The sequence below is a fragment of the Engystomops pustulosus genome, chromosome 2 (genome assembly GCF_040894005.1).
Source record: "Engystomops pustulosus chromosome 2, aEngPut4.maternal, whole genome shotgun sequence".
NCBI lineage: Eukaryota > Metazoa > Chordata > Amphibia > Anura > Leptodactylidae > Engystomops > Engystomops pustulosus.
In genome coordinates, this window is record NC_092412.1 from 158,275,777 (window position 1) to 158,294,757 (window position 18,981).

General features: G+C 43.2%; 1 protein-coding gene across 1 annotated transcript in view; it reads left to right on the plus strand.

Moving 5' to 3' along the window:
* The first annotated feature begins 1,983 nt into the window (after positions 1–1,983).
* Positions 1,984–18,981, plus strand: part of HEATR6 (HEAT repeat containing 6) — a 62,212-nt gene continuing 45,214 nt past the window's right edge. The window contains exons 1-3 of the mRNA XM_072137126.1: positions 1,984–2,360; positions 8,951–9,058; positions 13,854–13,994. Of these exons, the coding sequence (XP_071993227.1) occupies positions 2,091–2,360; positions 8,951–9,058; positions 13,854–13,994 (519 nt within the window). The 5' untranslated portion in view covers positions 1,984–2,090. The remainder of the gene's footprint in view (positions 2,361–8,950; positions 9,059–13,853; positions 13,995–18,981) is intronic.

The window sequence follows — 18,981 nt, forward strand, 5'->3', positions numbered from 1 at the left end:
CCAGGGTTTTGCCTCCAAGGCTTCTTCTGGGGCGAGCAACGGACTTGTAAGCAAGCGTCCTGCTACTAATCTTGATATGCACTTTTTAACCTTTTTGCCCTGTGAGTATGATGAATCAAATACATTTTAAACCTGTTTGAACATACTGCACCATTGGCTTGCATATTCCTTCCAGCAATATTGTCCTATAAGAACAATTAAAGGAGGATGGTGAATAACGCGATGGTGCTGGTCTGAATTGGGGCATAACTTCGTCAGAAGGATCTGTCTAATTGCTGCGATGCATTGGCAAAAGGAGACTAAATATTACATGATTATTAAAGGGGTATTCCAGGAATCAGCATAATTCATATACAAGTGGGCACTCAAAATATAAGCTAATGTGTAATTAGTTGTTATTTAAAATTTTGCTCCCCTTAGCAGAAAATGCTGGTGACATACACTGTAATGAAGAATTCAAATGCTACCGGCCCTTTAATCAGTCCGTTAATTTCCTCCGCGCGGTCCGTCGCAGAAAAGAAGATGGCCGCTGGTCACATGTCCACATCACATGTCCTGTACCTGCCTGGGCGGGGTCATGTGATCACCACTACGTTTGGCTGTAGTCGGTTGGTTGCAGTGCATCCAGTATGGTCAGTGTTGTGGTGATGGCAGTTACACATCATTACTATGGTAACAGAGCAAGAAAACCTGTTACATCATCACTGTTAGCAGAGCATAAGAGGGAGGAGGAGTTACTGAGAAATAAAGGATCATGGAACTTTTAGTTTCCAGTAGCGGCCATCTTAGTGATAACTCCACCTACTTTAGAGAGGCCATACATTTTGTATAATCATAAAATCATATTATTTTAGCTCCGTTTTGTGACTAATGACATTGAGTATTGTTGTATTCATTTATTTATATCATCAAGAGTTTTTGTGTCAGACGTTCATATTCCCGGAATACCCCTTTAAGGCCCGTTCCACACTTGGAACTCAGCATGTCAGTTCACTCCCGCGGTGCAGCGTTCGGGCCATGCGTTCCCGGCAGCTTGCATTGCGAGTGTGATGCGAGTTCATCGCATCACACTCGCAAGTGTGGAACGGGCCTAAGGCTGGTGCCACACGTGGCGCTTTTGTCTGCGTTTGCAAACGCAAACAAAGTCGCGCCCACCGGGGCGGGCCTCGGCCCGATCGCATCGGCGTTTCTATGGAAACGGCTGCGATCGGGAACGAGCCGCCGGTGTTTCGCGTTAAATTAACGCAAAACACCGGCGGCTCGTTCCCGATCGCTGGCGTTTCCATAGAAACGCCGATGCGATCGGGCCGAGGCCCGCCCCGGTGGGCGCGACTTTGTTTGCGTTTGCAAGCGCAGACAAAAGCGCCAAGTGTGGCGCCGGCCTAAGTTGACTTTGTATGTAAGTCGGAACTGTATACTTTATAATTGTAACCCCAGACAAAAAATTTTTTGGCCTCTGTGACAATTGGATTTTAAAACCGTTGGATTGTCATATGAACCAGGATTAACAATAAAGCTTAATGACAGGCACCATTGATAACTGTTATAGCTGTTTATTGTAACCTAGAACTAAAGTACAGTAAATTACCAAAATCCAGAGGTTCCGTTGTGACTATGGGTCGTATGTAAGTCAGGTGTTTTTAAGTAGGGGACCCCCTGTATGTCATGTCTTTCTGAAGTTTTTTTTTCTCTTTAGGTTCCCTTCAACACATTTGACCAAAAACTGAAAATGGTATAAAATATTGAGCTGAATAATACATATCTCATCTACTTTTAGCCAAGGATTTTTGGAACCCTAGAATTCCTATACCCAGACCATTTTGTGGTAATAAATTCTAAGAAATAAACTATATACATCTAACGTGGATCTCTTATACTTCCATTTCTAACAATATAGGACTCAAAAAAACAAGCGACTCCCATAGAAGGTATCTCCCTACGCTGTGTATATTATACCTAGTGCCCTCGGTGCTGCTGCGATCGTTACCGAGGCAGATGGCAGCGCACACTGATGACGATTTTTTACTTCATCCCTTACGACCTCGGAAGTGACTACATGTTGCCATAGCAAACGGCCGTCTGTAGAAAACATGGCGTCCCATGAAGGAGTTGGGCACTTGGCAGGGATGCCGCATGGCAGATGGGAACCGGGTGCTTCACAGCACGGAACCTTGTTATCTATGGGCGGCTTCGAGAAGTATGCTCAGGCGGATCCTGTGCAAGATTTCTACCGGCATCTGAGCAAGCTGTACAGCCTGCAGCCATCTGACTCTGAGAGCTTCCGCACCGAGATCAACCTGCTATTGGACCAGCTGATATCCCAGGAGTACACCGCGGGCGGCCCGGGCATCAGAGAAGAGGTGGGCACGCTAGTGGTTTGCCCATTCTCCAGGCCAGTGCTGGCGTTATTTATTCTTGATAATAACATTGCTACACAATGCTACTACATATTGGCCATTAACATGATAGCCAGCACTAGGGGCCTCAAGTTATCTGTTGACCCCTCATGGTTCAGATATTGATAAGGCATATATTAAAATACCTTTTACCACCTCACAGATTAGCGCACCATTCTGTAGGGGCAGCAACAAAGATTCAGGGGCACTTTTCTTTCTAGCCCCTCCGGTTGTGGAGAAATTAGTCCCAGTATCTTCTAATCTAAGGCTAAGTACACATTCATTGCCGTTCAGATTACAAAAAGATAACGGATGGTAAATAAACAATAATACAGGTGAACGTAACAGATGACAGTATCTGATACAGTCACATACACTTTACTTTCACTTTCAATACATCATTCTATATCTATCTATCCCTCAAATCTATTTATCCATCTCTCATAATAGATGTCATCAATAGATGTCTCATTTTTACCTACCTATCAATCTCTTATTTATATCTAACTCTCATTTCTATCCGCCTACCTATCTTTCTATACCTCACATTTATCTCTAATATACCTGTATACATACTATTTCATCATCTAAGAAAAAACTGACACTACCCTATCCTTCCCCATTGACTTCAGTGTAATGGATAACTTGATGTCATCTGTTATGAATCAGTTTTTTTAATGAAAAAAAAAAATACTTCGAGCTCTGTCATTTTTTGCTTTCCAAAAGACTGAAGAGTAATGGATGACATTAAAAATTGCATTGATTTCAATGAGAACAGTTCCATTCAATTAAAAATTGTTTGTTTTTTAAGCGGTTGCTAGAAACAGAAATCTGAATGGTAGTGTGAAATGAGCCTAATCTGTGTTCTGTCAGAGAGGGGGAGCTGAAGCTGGAGGCGTGTGTTATGCTAATCTTCTCTTATTCGGTCCAATCAGTGGCAGGCAGTGTGTGATCTCTCTATGCTCATCCAGATGTATCTAGATACGGTGTGTTAATATTCTGCTTACATTCAGTAAACATTGCGTTTACAAAAACAGAGATGCAGTGGAAACATGAGCGCAGTGGAAACGTAAACACATATGCAATATAAGCTCCATGTAAATGCCATGTAAGGGCTCATTCACACAGCCGTCTGTGGGGATGTATATGCGGCCGCAAATTTGTGGCTGCATATACATCCCCATAGACGGCAGTGGCGGCGTTATGATGCCACACATGTGTGGCACCAATCCATGCCATACACTGGGAAAATATAGAGCATGCTCTATCTTTTCCTGAGTGTGCGGCGGTGCGCCACTGTTTTCTATAGAGGGGGGAGGGGTCACCTCCTCCTCCTCTCCAGCACACGGCGGTATGCTCGCCTGGCGTGTGAATGTACCCTAAAAAGCAAATGTGAAGAAAGTGCAATATAAATGCAATGTAAACACAAATTGATTGTAAATGGCATGTAAACACAAATGCAATGTAATCACAAACGTGGTGCAACCACAATATAAAGGCCATGTAAATGCAAATGTGACACACTCTCCACTTAAAAGCAAAAGCCCCATAAGCCGAAACACTACACAAACAGCAAGTAAATGCAAACACCACATTAAAAAACTGTTATGCAAACGCAATGTTAGCACTATGTAAATATAAACGCAAGTGCCACTCAAACGTAATGCAAATGGAACATAACCATAACCGCAAATGTGATGCAAACGCAATGTAAACACAAATGTCACATAAGCATTAAAGCTCTGCGAAATATGACACAATAGTGATGTAAATGTAAACATCACATGAGCACAAATGCTACGCAGATGCCACATAGATGTAAAACAATGGAAAGGCCAGTGGCTCATTGTCATTGTGCAAAAATGCCATATACTGAAATACAGTAGTATTGCAGTATATAGTAGGAAAGATTAGACCATCCATTAAATTTTCTAAAAGATCTAAGGTGGATAGTCAACCTAGAGAAATCTGAAGTGGTTCCAGGAAGAAGGAAAGTTTTCCTGGGAGTGCTTCTGGGTTCAATCTCACAGATGCCTTTTCTTCCAGAGTCAGAAGAAAAAAGCCTGATGTGTGAATCTACGTTGCTGCATTGGGTGCCATGAGACTCCTAGGGCTAATGACATCTACAATTCAGTATGTTGCATGGTGGCAACATCACTAGGACCATTCCAGTGCTGGCTACTGAAAGTTTGAGATCATCAGGAGTGGTCTCTAGATGGATTCCTTTTCTCTACAGTCTCACAACAATTCTCAGGGTGTAGAGACAGAGGTGGAACTTTCAGCTGGGGTACGCCTCTCTCTCTGGTTTCCAAAACCTTCCAGAAACTGATGATTGCAGAATTTTTCTTATGGTCCCCTGGTGTCCAAAGACAATTTTTTTTGTTTTTGCTTATACAGAAGCTGGCAATAGAGCACTCTATTCTTCTTCCAGAGATGTCTCACCTGAAGGTCTGTTTCTCCATCCAGATTCAGCATTCCTGAACCTTTCAGTGTGGAACTTTAGAGCAAGATGCTAATGGCCAGAGGTCTATCCTCCAGAGTGATTGGAACTTTGGAGAAAAGTCGCAATCCTGTTACAATGGCAATATATAAGAAGATCTGGAAAATATATATTTTGTGGGCAGGGGATTCTCCCCCTGATCAAAACCACCCGAATATTGCACAAATTCTTGGCTTTCTTCAGGAGGGGCTTGATGGGCCTTAAACTCAACACCTTAAAAGTCCAGGCCTCTGCTTTGAGCACATTTTTCTTGATTGCTCCCTTGCTCACCATAAATGGATTGTAAGATTGTTTTCCGGGCAGCCTCCAGAATGAAACAATCCCTGGGATCGACCTACAGTATTAGATAGTCTATCTGCCCCCCTTCCCCTTCGAGCTCTTATATCAGTTAAAAATAAGATTGCTAACTTTGAAAGTAGTATTCCTTGTATTACCTCTGCTCGATGTTTAGATTTACAAGCCTTATTTATCAGGGAACCATATCTAACTATTACTGATGAGAGCATCACCCGTAGGTTGGATCCCTCCTTCCGAAGAAAAGTGACTACCATAGAGACCAGGATATTATCCTCCCCTCTTTCTGGAGTAATCCATGCTCAGCCAGAGAAGTGAGTTTGGACGCATTAGACAACAGACAAGCGGTCCTCCCAATGTATAGAAACTACGCTGCTTGGAGGATTTATGACAATCTAGTTATATCCTTTTTGGTCAAAGTGACATCTGCCTTAAAATCCTCCATTGCTAGTTGGTTACTGCAGCAATTAATAGTTACGCTGTCAAAGATCTTCCAGCTCCCTTAAATATTAGGGCTCATTCTACCAGGGAAACGGCAACCACTTGGGCTGAAAAAGGAGGCTCTTCTGTAGGTTTAAGTATGGAGTGCAGTCACCTGGGCCAGCTTCCTCACCCTTTTAAAACATTATTGTCTGGATCTACAGGGCATCAGGGATCTGTCCTTCGGGCACACAGTTCTCCAGGCAGTAATCCCACCATGTGGCTGCCATGGGGGACGACATGGAAGATCTGAACTGGTACCTATCGGTAGATCCATTTCCATGAGCCGGCCACATCTTGTATCACCTGTTCCTCTCGGTTCTTTGTTATTTCACTAGTTTTGGAGACCAAGGGTAGAGTTTTAACCACTTGGTTTCCTGTCCAGCTGTTGTATTGCATTTCAAAACGCAATGTAAACGCCACTTGTGAAAGCAGCCTATTGAAGTGCAGTGGGGAGCAGCCCCTCCAGATCATGGATGTGTTTCAATGTAATTTCTGGCATTTAGAAGGAGCATATTTTGCCAGTAAACTAGTGTTGTTCATTCCTGATTTCAAGCGTTTAGATCTAAGCACATCTGTGATTTGGCGAGACTCCTCGCACTTCAGTTTAGTGGATGTCGAAACATAGTGGGACACATTTATCAGAAACCATGCAGTTTGCCTGTGGAGAGTGCAGGGTGCACCAGATTAATCAAAAGTGGAACACAATCTTCATGAATCTGATGCACCTTGCATTTATTAAAGTTTTTGGTGCAAACACTTTAATAAATGTGGGCCAATGTGACATAGTGGGGCACATTTACTTAACCGTCCGCGGAGTTCACCAAAAGTGTTCGACGATAATGCACTGTACCGCGATTCACTAAAATCGTGCGCTGGATATGCTGCATGTGTCTCTTCCCTGCTCAGGTCCGATGGAGTTTACCGTCTTCTTCCTGGTGCATGTAAGTGCATTGTCTTGCGACACAATTTAAAAGTTAAATCCCGTGCTCAGTCAGAATCAGATGGTCTGACTGCACGCCCGACAATTTGTGTTGCATGGAAGCCACGGCAGCTGGGCCAAAAAACGATGCTTGCTACACAGTCCCAGAAACCTATTAAATACCTGTCAAAGGCGTGTAAATCCCGAAAACAGCGCAAAGTGTGTACATCTTCCGTTATTTTTGTCAGTTATTGTGAGCCAAAAGCTGGTGTGGTCAGACACACAGAGCAGGTGCAAATCTATCCAGCAGGTATACAGCGGGAAGTTACGATGGAAAGCTATGCACCTGCCCTATGTGTTAGACGCTTCTGGGTTTGGCTCAGAATAACTGTAGAACTAATAACACACGTGGTGATCACATGGTGACAACCTCTCTGAGTTTAGTGCCCCGTGCAGTTGGCTCGGGAGCCATGAGTCCATAGAAAGACATTGGGACTTTTTGCTAACCATTGAAACAACATCTAGCGCACAAAAACAAAGTTTTGGCCTTAGTCAGATCTTTTGGGTCTGTTGGGGACATTTTAATAATCTTGCTCTTTGTCGATAAAAAGATTTCAGCTCAATCCTGCCTGCTCTCTGACTTGGGACGTGAGTGCAGGTACCAGGTCTGCAGCGACCTGGTCTCTGAGTGTCAGAAACACCGGGAGAACCCAGGCAGAAGCGGTTTATTACCACTTCTGGCTTCTCCTTTCTTCACTGCATAGCTATATGTCCCCCAAGGGTCTTTTATGGCCTGATGGGGGACATATAAAATAAAAAAAAAATATTTCCCAATAAAATAAAAGAAATCCCTGTTTACACTATGAAAACGTCACCATAGTTGCCCCCTTTTTCCCAGTGTATACATATTGTATATCAAATCAACCGATACATACTAGGGAATTAATTTATAATGGTCTTTTTGAGTTAATTTGAAGAATATATAATATGCTTAAATAGCTCTGGTGGCGTTACCAGAGTTTCTCTGTGCTGAGCCACACAGGCTTTTACAATGAGCACAATGGTGCTCATTTACTAAGGGTCCGCGGACCGCAATTCTGTCGGGTTTCCCGAATATTTCCGTTTTGCGCCGAATTGCCCCGGGTTTTGGCCGCACGCTATCGGATTGTGCCGCATCGGCGCCAACTTGCATGCGACAGAAATGGGGGGGGGGCGTGCCGTCGAACAACCCGATGGATTCGGACAAACCGCCGAATTTAAAAGCGAAACAGGAAGAAGAAGGTGAACTCCGCTGGATCTCAGCGCGGAAGCAAGACATGAAGGAAATTGGACGCACGACCTTAGTGAATCGCGGCAGACCCGAATCCTCGTCGGACAACACACCGCGGGATTGCGACCGTACCGGGTAAGTAAATCTGCCCCAATATGTCTCTCCCGCTCATTAGGATAGTTATAAAAGTTCATTTTAGGAGGAAGGAGGCAACGGATAACAAATATAAGCCCCTGGTTTATCAAGAAAGATTTTGATGTAGTTTACCTCAAGCTTTTTAATACCTGGTCAGAAAGGGGTTAAAATCTGCGGCATGTCAATATTTTGATGAAGATCTGATGTGACGTGACATGACGCGGATTCAGTCTGTTTCAGGACCCTATTAAAGGGAACCTGTCATGAGAACGTAAGATCTCGTAGAACGTAGAGACGTAAGAACTTAAGATCACAAACCTGTTAGGGTGAAGACACACGTGGCGTTTTTGGGCCGTTTTTAGTTAGTGTGTTTTCAGATCGTAAAAAACGCATGCGTTTTTCAAAAGGCACGCATTTTTGTCCGTTTTCCGAAATTGCGCAATTAAAAACAGACAAAAAAACGCATGCTTTTTTTAACGATCTTAAAACAAAAAAACAGCCTAAAAACGCCAAGTGTGTCTTCACCCTTATGGAGGAAAGGGACAGTTTCAGAATAATGAATTTCTGTATTCTCGGAGATTCAGTATTACACAGAAAAAAAATTATGAATGTGGCATACACTAAGGAGTCATGGGGGTGGATAAGAGTCACACCATCCTGACCTTTCCCGTCTAAAATAATCATCATAAGCTAACTTCAGCTGCAGCCATCCAGAATTTTGATGTACCCGACAGGTTCCATTTAACTATAATGAGGTCCGTCAGGTTTGTTTTGTGCCAGCATTTTAGTGAACAAAATGCCACAGAATACTTTGCATTTTTTGTATATTTATATATTTAATATGCAATAAATACATTTCCAACACAGATGTGACAACATAGCTTATGTTATGGAAAAGATTTCAACATTGAATTACCAAAATGTAACTGTCAGACTGTATTTTATTTCTCTAGGAGGTCTGTGCCTTACTCGTTCAAGCTTGTCGTCTTGTTCAGCTGAGCCAAGAACACCTTGTCAGTAAAGTTTGTCAGCTCATACATTATTTGCTCAACAGACTTCAGGTAGGAAACTTATCTTATAACTGCATTTTACAGTAAATCTACATAACAGTCATGTTGTACTAAGGTTAATTTACCTCTGAATATGCTTCTTATTAACTTTAGAAAACATTGAGATACAATGGACTGTTTTAAAATTTTAATATTTGCTTGGGGAATTTCTTTGAAAAATTCTTTTAAAATTAGGAATTTCATATATTTTTTTTTACTTATGTGTAAATTCTTTGTAGCTGCGCTCTATTTGTATATTACTAAGGGGAGTGCTAAGTTCTGTCTCCCTACAATGTATAGTCTCTCCATTGATTTATATTAAGGCACCTTCCTAGGTAATCTTCCCATATTACCAGTACCCTCAATGATAAGCCTTTTATTATACCGGCTGTTTAGTTTCTGTTTATTGATGGTCTAAATGTTAATATTCTATCTTATTTATTTATTATACCAGGGTCTAAAAGAAACGCCTGGATATTGGGGTTTCCCTTATAGTGTAGGAGGCAGGGCTGTTTGTCCCTCTGTACAGGAATTGTGACCTCCCAGATGCCGACCATGTGGAGCAGATAGGGGGCGCCAACTCCGTCCTTTAGCTGCTCTAATTTTCACAAGAATAATACATTTCTGTCTGCCATTCTCTCTGTGACCCTGCAATGTGATAATAACCTCATCACACTGTACGAGTCTTCAGTAGATGCCCAGAGCTGATTGGAGCAGGAGGAAGATGAAGCCGTTGGAACAAGGGAGTGGTAAGTGATTTTATTATTTTACAAAAGGCCGAGCGTGAGAGCGACAAAGCGGATCTGAAGTGCCGCGGCCACGCAACTTTTCTTCCGTGGTACATATGTGAGGATTAATAAATCTGCCTTTTTTAAGTGATGGATAGTGGTTTATGTGCACTGAAAACCCCTTTTATTTATGCTCCTATTTTTTAACATATATTTTTCCTATGTGCCCTTAGTTGCATATGTAAATATGGTTTAAGGATGCCATGCACATGTAAATTGGTAAGAATCAGCCCAATGGAACCAATTTCCAATGGGAATCATAAAGCCATCATATAGTATCTGCAAAACATGCTACATATTGAAAAATTCTAAATACAGATCTACAAAATCAGATGTGTGGTTAGCTCTGTTGAATCACGTAACGTGGCCATATTGACAGATCTGATTGGGGCCATAGGCTAGTTTGACATGAGTGTGTTTGATCTGAGAAACATAGTACTTATAGTAGCTCTATTTCTTAGGAAAAAAACTATGGGGCTTATTTACTAAGGGTCCGAACACCGCACTTTTGACGGGTTTCCCGAATATTTCCTTTTTGCGCCGAAATGCCCTGGGTTTTTGGCGCACGCGATCGGATTGTGGTGCATCGGCGCCGACTCTCACGTGACAGAAATCGGACAACCCGATGGATTCTGAAAAACTGCGGAATTTAAAAAACTATTTGTGTCGCAAGATCAAGCACTCGCATGCATCGGGAAGAAGGAGGTGAACTCCGGCAGACCTTGGCGCAATAGCGACACCTGCTGGATATCGGGCACACGACCTTAGTGAATCCCAGGAAACCCGAATCCTCATCGGACAACGCACCGCGGGATCTCGACTGGACCGGGTAAGTAAATGTGCCCCATTGTGCTTGAACAGCAACATACCATACTTCCAGACTATACTCACCCCAGATTTATTTATCCAAAAAAAAAATTATATATATAATTTTTTTTTTTTATTTGACACCAATTAACCCCTTAAGGACGCAGCCAGTTTATAGCTTAAAGGGGTATTCTAGTCTTGACATTTACATTTAACTTAATTAATCTGCCACATATATACATTTCTTCAATTAGATGTTACTACTTGTGTGAAGATAATTTCTAAATGTAGTCAAACTTTCCCTTAGAAACAAGACTGTGTCCTTGGATACAACCTTCTCTGCTGGAGTGATGGCACAAAGATAAAAAAAAGTAGTTACTGCATTTCCTACAGCCGTCTTGTGGTAATGAACTCTGAAGCCAGGTGGTCAGGAGGACTCAATAGTGCATGTCTGGCCACCGCTACCAAAGTGCATGGTGGTTGTATCCGAGGAAGCAATCTTGTTTCTAAGGGACAACATGGCTACATTTATGAACAATTATCTTCACACAGGAACTTTTCTTTTAATAACATCCAATTGAATAGATGTTTAGATATGACAATAGAATTAAATTAAATATGAATGCCCAGATGGGAATACCCCTTTAAGACTCAGCCCCATTTTTTGTATTCTGACATGCGTCGCTTTGTATGGTTATAACTTTTAAACACTGTTACTTATCAAAGCGATTATGAGATTGTTTTTGCTCACATGTTGTACTTCATTTTTAGTGGTAAATTTTGTCTTATGGTAAGTTTTGCGCTTATTTACAAAAAAAAACAAAAAATTGGGAATTTTTTGAAAAATGTCTGGGTAACTTATTTTCATGTCACACGGCTTACAAATAAAATATCGCTGTTCCGTATTTTCAGAATTGACTAATTTTGGGGATAAATACTGTTTTTGAATGAAATTTTTAATATTTAGCATTAAAAAAAACCTATATATAATCAACCCATTTTCAAATCTGCAAATCTCAAACCATCAGAAACAGCCTTTAGCAAGATTGTTAACCCCTAGAGATCTTCATTTAGCCCTAAAATTTACACATTTCCAAAAGATAAAAATCTTACAATTTGTTATGCAATTTCTCCCAAGTATGGAGACCCCCGCACATGTGGCCGTTACTTGTTTTATGGGCGCACAGCGAGATGCAGATGGGAAGGAGGAACCTACAGTAGCCATGATTTTAGTTTTCTCATTGGCCCCTTTTTGTAGGCTATAAAATGTTATCTTTTTCGATATTGGGGCCATGTGATGGCATTTTTTTCTTTTGTGGGATGAGATGGTTTTTCCAGTGTTACCTTTTTTGGGGTTGGTATCCCCTATTGCAGTGATGGCAAACCTTTTAGAGGCCGAGTGCCCAAACTACAACAAAGACCTGCTTATTTATTGCAAAGTGCCAACACAGAAATTTAATTTGTGATTTATACTCCCTTCTCTGTCACAGTTTTCATTGATACCAGCACCTGAGGACACCAATAAAGCAGAAAATAATCCCTGGTAGAGCTGTCACTTTAAAATAGCTGTGTGCAAAGCAGCCACCTCTGGCACCAGTGCCATAGGTTAGCCATCACTGCCCTATTGTATAATATTTAGGAACTTTTTTTTCAGTTCACGAGTAGAAAAGCATTGATTCTGTACTGTATTTTTTTTTTTTTTTATTTCACCACTAAATAACCTAATAATCATGTTATCTTTATTCTATGGGTCAATATGATTACAGGGATACCATACTTGAATATTTGTCCTTATGTTTTACCAAATAAAACCCTAATGTGGGGAAAGAAATCTATCACTTTTGCATCACTGCATCAATGTCACTTTTGCAAAAGTAACAATTTTACTTTTTTAGCTATGGAGCTGGTTGATGGCTTGTTTTTTGCGGGACATGTTGTACTTTGCAACAATATCCTTTTGGAGTACTTGTGTTTTTTGATCACTTTCTACGGGCTGTTACGGACGTGGTGCTACTATATATGTGGGGTTTGTGTTATGATTTAGACTTTTTTTGAGCATTATATGTCTTTTTTATATTTTATGGGGCATATGGGCATTTTTAATTGATTTATTTTTTATTGAATAACATTTTTTTTTTACTTTTTTATTAGTTCCACCAAGGAACAAGCAATCATCTGAGGGAAAGACCCCTGGCAGGCAGTTTAAATGCCGCAATCGTGCTGACCGCTGCATTTAACGGGTTAAACACCTGCAATCGGTGCCCACTCCGACCGTGGGTGTTACACTGGGATGTCGGCTGCTAGTTACAACCGGCACCGCGTGTATCCCCATGCCGGCTCGGCTCCGATCTGGAGCTGAGCCGGCATCATCTCTGCGTCCGATATATCAGACACTGAGCACTAAGTCACTGTGCTCAGCATCCGATATATCGGATGCAGAGGGTGAACCGGTTGAAATTTCCCTGTTGGTCACAAACAAGCACAGCACAAACATCTCTGCTACATCTGTACAGAACCATGCCATTTGCACGGTAACCATGCCCTCCGATTCCCTGTATAATTACATAGCAGTTCAGGAGCTTTTTAGTGAGCAGGGCCTAATGCTCCAACTAAGAGCTAGACTGCCCATCGCTACCTGGCAGCATATAGTGATCCAGGAAGCATGTGATCAGCCACATGCTTCTGACATCAAGGTCCTGCAGGAACTATTGGGATGCGAAATTAGAGGGAGAGCAGTACGGAGGCTGGTAAAAGAAGATCAGGTAAAAAGGGTGTTTTATAGTCTGAAAAATAGTAGTGATACTAGTGACTATTTGTACTGCAATCAAATCTTCACTACTTGACAGTAGTCCGGTAGTGAGGCAGAGCCTCCTACTTCCTGCACAGTGTTTGGTCCGGGAAATATGTGCTAATCACAGATAGTTTCTCAGACCAAACACATTTGTTTGACTAAGTGCACTTTATAGATGTTTGGTTGGAGGGTTATGACTTGCGTTATCATATTTTCTTTTTATTTATTTTTTTGTGGGTCAATGTAAAACAGGGTTATGTATTACATGCCTAATAAATAAAAGATGGCAACCTGTTACACAAGCTGATCAAGATAATTCACTCTGACTGTTGACTATTTTATCACAAGCATAATTATTTGCATTTTTATCAGGAAGTGTTTATTCCAGGGTAACCTTTGATGATTTTTGCCTTTGTGACAGGTGATTGTCGATGAAAAGAATTTGGATTTTCTTCTAGGATTTTCAATTTCTGCCTTAAAGAAATGTAGCTCCTGGACACATGTGGAGATTCTGCATGCATTAGCAGCACTAGTGTACACCAATGGGCACAAATGCCAAAAGGTAAGCACTGGAGATATTGTAACACTTGGTCAGTTAAGTCAATATGAGTTTTCCCACCATGGAGCCTGTTTTTAAAAACTGTATACATGCCAGACTGCTTCTTCCTAGTAAGGATTTAAATATTCACGTTGGCCGTTCTCTCGCCACACTAACAGCAATAGAAAGTCCATAAAAGAGCTAAAATCCTCTTCTCTTTAATGCCAAGTATGGGTCCTTCACCATTATTTCACTCAGCTTGCTCGGTCCCTTTTTTGCTTAGGTGAATCAGAGTAGATCCATGGTGAAGATCAGACATGTAAAACAAATTCATTAAAGGTAGTCCCTGACTTTAATGGAACCTGCAATTTAAATAAACCCACCCAAAATAAATACTTCATTAAAAAAACTGTGAGCATTGTCCTTAAATGGTTCTTTTTCATGGCTACTATGTTGTTTGCTTTTAAAAATCCCAGTATTTAATATGTTAGGGCACACCTCTGTTTACTGAACGAGTCCTGATAGCCTGCCCCTTTGATTTTAACAATCAATTGGAGCGTGTGAATTGTAACCTCTGCCTACATTCAATGGAAAAATACACAGTTCACAGGAAAATACCATGAACTCTTGCAACCAATAGTGCTTGTGGATTAACCTTCTTGTTGCATAGTATTCCCATTTCTCACATGTCTACAGAATCTCCACTGTTTTCAGAGAAATCACTTGATCTTTGTAGTTAATGGTATACATCTAAACAGGTTCTGAAAACAGAATGAAATGTTAGTTCTCATTCCTACCTGTCTCCAAATCATGAGGTATACATGCCTACTTTAAATGGGGTTAATATTTTTGCTTTCAAATAGCCTAGTCAACCCACTGCAGATACCGTTGATAGAGGACACTCTCAAGACTCTACACAGATTTCCGACTACAGACATCTCTTTCACATGTAAAACCTAGAGACCCTCCTAAAAGCAATTGGGGAGTCATTAGACATTCAAGAGGTAGTCCCTCCCATGTCTAGGGAGGACAAGCTTTTTGGAGGCCTTGAAATCAAGAGTCAGCGGGTGTTTACAGTAATTGATACTTTAACGGAACTCATCTCAAAGGAATTGAAGGAGCCAGAGAACAAAATTCAGGTCTCCAAAAACCTCAAAAGATGTCTAATATTTGACTTAGTATCCAAGGTTTGGGATTCCTATCATACAGTAGATATCGGGAGTGGCCTGGCTATGGAGGCAAGTGGGCACGTTTTCCTCTAGCTCCTGCTCGCCATCGGGTTTTCCTGTGCCCCAAGTGTCACCCAGCAACACGATCCACCCACACATGGGCCCAAGAAAAAGGAAGGACCCACAGAATCCTCCGGTGCCACCACCGAGAGTCTTGGCACAAGGAATCAGCCGGTACCTGACTCCCTGCCATACAGCTCCCACGAGGGCCTCCGGCGCCAGTAGCAGCACTGGAGCGCTGGAGGAACAGGAAGGGGGAAGCAGCAACGCTGCCGGCCGGGAGCGCGCAGCCAGCAAGAGAGCCTCCTGCCGTCCACGTGGCACATACCCTCAGAGAACAAGACCACGGCGGGCCGGTGACAATAGGAGCTGCTGTCTCTCCCAAATCCAGCCCGGGGAGTCAGGGCACTAAAGGTATGGCAGAGGGAAGAACAGGGGTAACCCTTAGACAAGGGATAGAGGTCTCTGCAGGCAGGGCCTCCCCACCCCCTACGAAGGAGCTTCCTACACTACTATCTGGGGGAGGACAGATGGAGGGACCCTTTACCCACAAGATGCCCCCCAGACATAGCCTCCAGGTTCAAGCTGAGGTGCATTATTCTGCCCTAATGGAGAACCCAACACTACAGCAGTTGTCCGGGAGGGCCCATCAGATAGCAGCAGGTGGCATGAAAGATAACCCTGGCCACTCTGGACTGTGCAGTGACATCCAGCCTGCGACACCACCTGAGCCGCAGGGAAAAGAACTCCCTGACATTGGAGAGGAATTGGGAGAGCTGCACGAGCTGACCTCGCCAGACATACAGCTGTCAGGCAGACCAGCTTCATCACTGCAGATGTCACAGCTCCCGGCACATGTGTCGGTGACATGGTCTTCCGGAGCACAGGCACCATTTTTACATTCTCCTAATATCTCACCACAGATGTTTGTAGCCACACAATCTCCGGAGGGGATCGCTACCCCACAATTATTAGTCTCTAGCCCAATGGGTTCCTCACCGCCTGCAGTTTTTTTGACTCCATCTTTCAACACTCGTCAAATTACAATACTGACACAGGTCATGGAGGGCCTGGCCGAACTGCGCAACTTTAAAGCACACCTAGAAGCATTCCCCACCAGAGAAGACATGGAGTGCTACGTGTCTCGCCTTGAACAATCTTACAGTGCAGAGGTGGCCATCCTGAGGGAGGAGGTACAGCTAATACGAGCCAGAACAGAAGCGACCAAGGCTGCTCAGATAATGATACAAGAGAGGGCAGACTCCCATGCAGCGCTACTGGCAACGCACACATACCAACTACAACACCTGACTGACCAACTGGATGACGCAGAAAACAGGGGCAGAAGAAATAACATCCGAGTACGAGGTCTCCCAGAATTGGTGGAGTCCACCCAACTACACGGGGCACTACGTTCTCTCTTTAATTCAGTTCTTGAGCTGTCAGAAGATACACCATTAGAGCTCACCGAGCTTTACAACCTCGCCCCTCTTCAACTGATCCACTCCGAGATGTCATTTGCCGGGTCCACCGGTACCAGCTGAAGGATGCTATAATGAATAAAGCCCAGTCTCTAGACTGGATATCATTCCAAGGAACAACTGTTACCGGACTTATCCAGACTGACTCTCCTCAAAAGGAAGGCCCTGCAGCCCCTACTAGAGATCCTGAGACAGCATGATATTCCCTACACCTGGGGATTCCCATTCAAGTTCCAGATCCGCCATGAGGGAACCAAGTTCATTATACGCCACCCAGATGACATACCCCTGGTGGCAAGGTCCCTCAACATCCCGGCCCTGGAAATCCCGGAATGGCTGACCCTGTCTAATCCGGTACCCCGGGCACAGCCCCCGCTCCCCCAACGAGTTCCAGGAGGAAGAGTGGGAAATGGCTCTGGGGGACCTCGGCGTCAGCGGAGGCGCTTGAATAACCCTTAAGAGCATGCCAGGAGCTCCATACAGCATCTGATTTCTTGTTCTCCAGCAGAAGTATCCTTTACCATGTGTGGACTGTTTTACTTATCAAAATATTAACAGTTGAATGTACAAGTTGTTCTAACTTACTAATAAGCTGGGTTACACAAGTTGACGAATAGCCAGTTGGATAGATCAAGGCACAGGGCCCTTAGAAGTGGGCTCGTCTGATAGTTAGACCTCTCTCCACCTGGGGTAGCACGCACAGCTAGACTGTGCTCGTAGTTTCCACTGCCCCACTTGTGCGGCGGGTTGGACCCAGTCTAGGGCACCCCTGCTTTTGGATTTCAATTTAAGCTATTGTTGAGCTTTTATATTTTGTTTACTCTACAGTATAAGTGGTTATATTTGTTGTGTCTTCTCCACCGTCTCTCTTAACCTAGTGTATCCTTCCCCTTGTCTTTACCTTATCTCCCATCCACCTCCCCCCTACACTCCATTACTTTCGTCCCTGCACTCTTAAAGACAGACCCCGAGGAGGTAACAAGAAGTTCTCATACGCACCATGGCTACTCTAAAACTTGGGTCCCTGAATGCTCAGGGTCTAAATGTTCCCCAGAAAAGGTCACAAATACTCTATGGAATGCACAGACAGGGGGTAAAAATTTTATTTTTACAAGAGACTCATTTCAAAACCGGCCACTTCCCGAGGATTAAAGATAGGCACTTCACCACCTGGTTCCATAGTTCAAATCCCGAATCGCGTTCCAAGAGCTTCTCCATTGCGGTTCATTGCTCCCTTCCACATACGGTCCTGGGCGAGGTGATGGATGAGGCAGGCAGATACGCCTTTGTTAAAATGCAAGTATTCAATCAGGTTTTTACCCTGGCAAATATGTACTTGCCCAATCGCTCTCCAATTACAGCCTGTAGGAAAATTCTGCAGGAACTAGCGGGGTTTACTGAAGGGATGCTAGTGTTGGGAGGGGACTTCAATTTTCCTCTAGATGTATCATTAGACACCTCCTCCGGAAAAAGCCAGGTTTCCCTGCAGCAGCTGGGCTCCCTTAGAAAGGACATACACAACCTCTAGTTGATTGATGTATGGCAAATCCTTCACCCTAGAGATAGAGACTATACATATTACTCTGCAGCACACGACTCTTATAGTCGTATAGATTTCTTTCTCATCCAACACAGAGCGTTAACGTGGGAGCCAGCAGCATCAATAGGGAACATTTGTAATTGTGTGTGTCACAGTCACTATCCCTAATATCGCCAAACGACCATGGGCTTGGCGTCCTAATGATTACTTGCTTCGGGACGCCCTCTGTGTGCAGGAGATCAAACATACTCTTGAATCCCATATAGGATCGCCCGACCTCCGACCTGAGGTCATGCCTATGAAGTGGGAAGCTCTTAAATGTGAGTTACGCAGTCGTTTCACAGAACATGGGGTTTGACTAAAAAAGAAAATGCAGCTAAACTCACCTCACTGTTACAGGAACTACACTCTCTTGAGCAAAGACATAAAACAACTCGGTCCCCGGAGGTTCTGACGGATCTAGTTATAGTTAGAGATGAGATCAGAGCTCTATTAGACGGCAAATCACTCTCCCAGCGCAAGCAATTCAAAAGTCGGATCTATGAACATGCTAACAAGTGTGGCCGCCAGCTGGCCAGACTCCTTCACCCACGGGTGGGAGCAGCACACATTCCCAAAATTAGGACCACAGAAGGGAAAGAAACGTACAATCCGGCCGAAATTAGTGCGGAATTTGGTAAATACTATACCCAACTGTACAGCATTAAAGGCCCACTCACTGATTTAGACCCTAGCTTGCTGTCAAAGCAGATAGACACCTA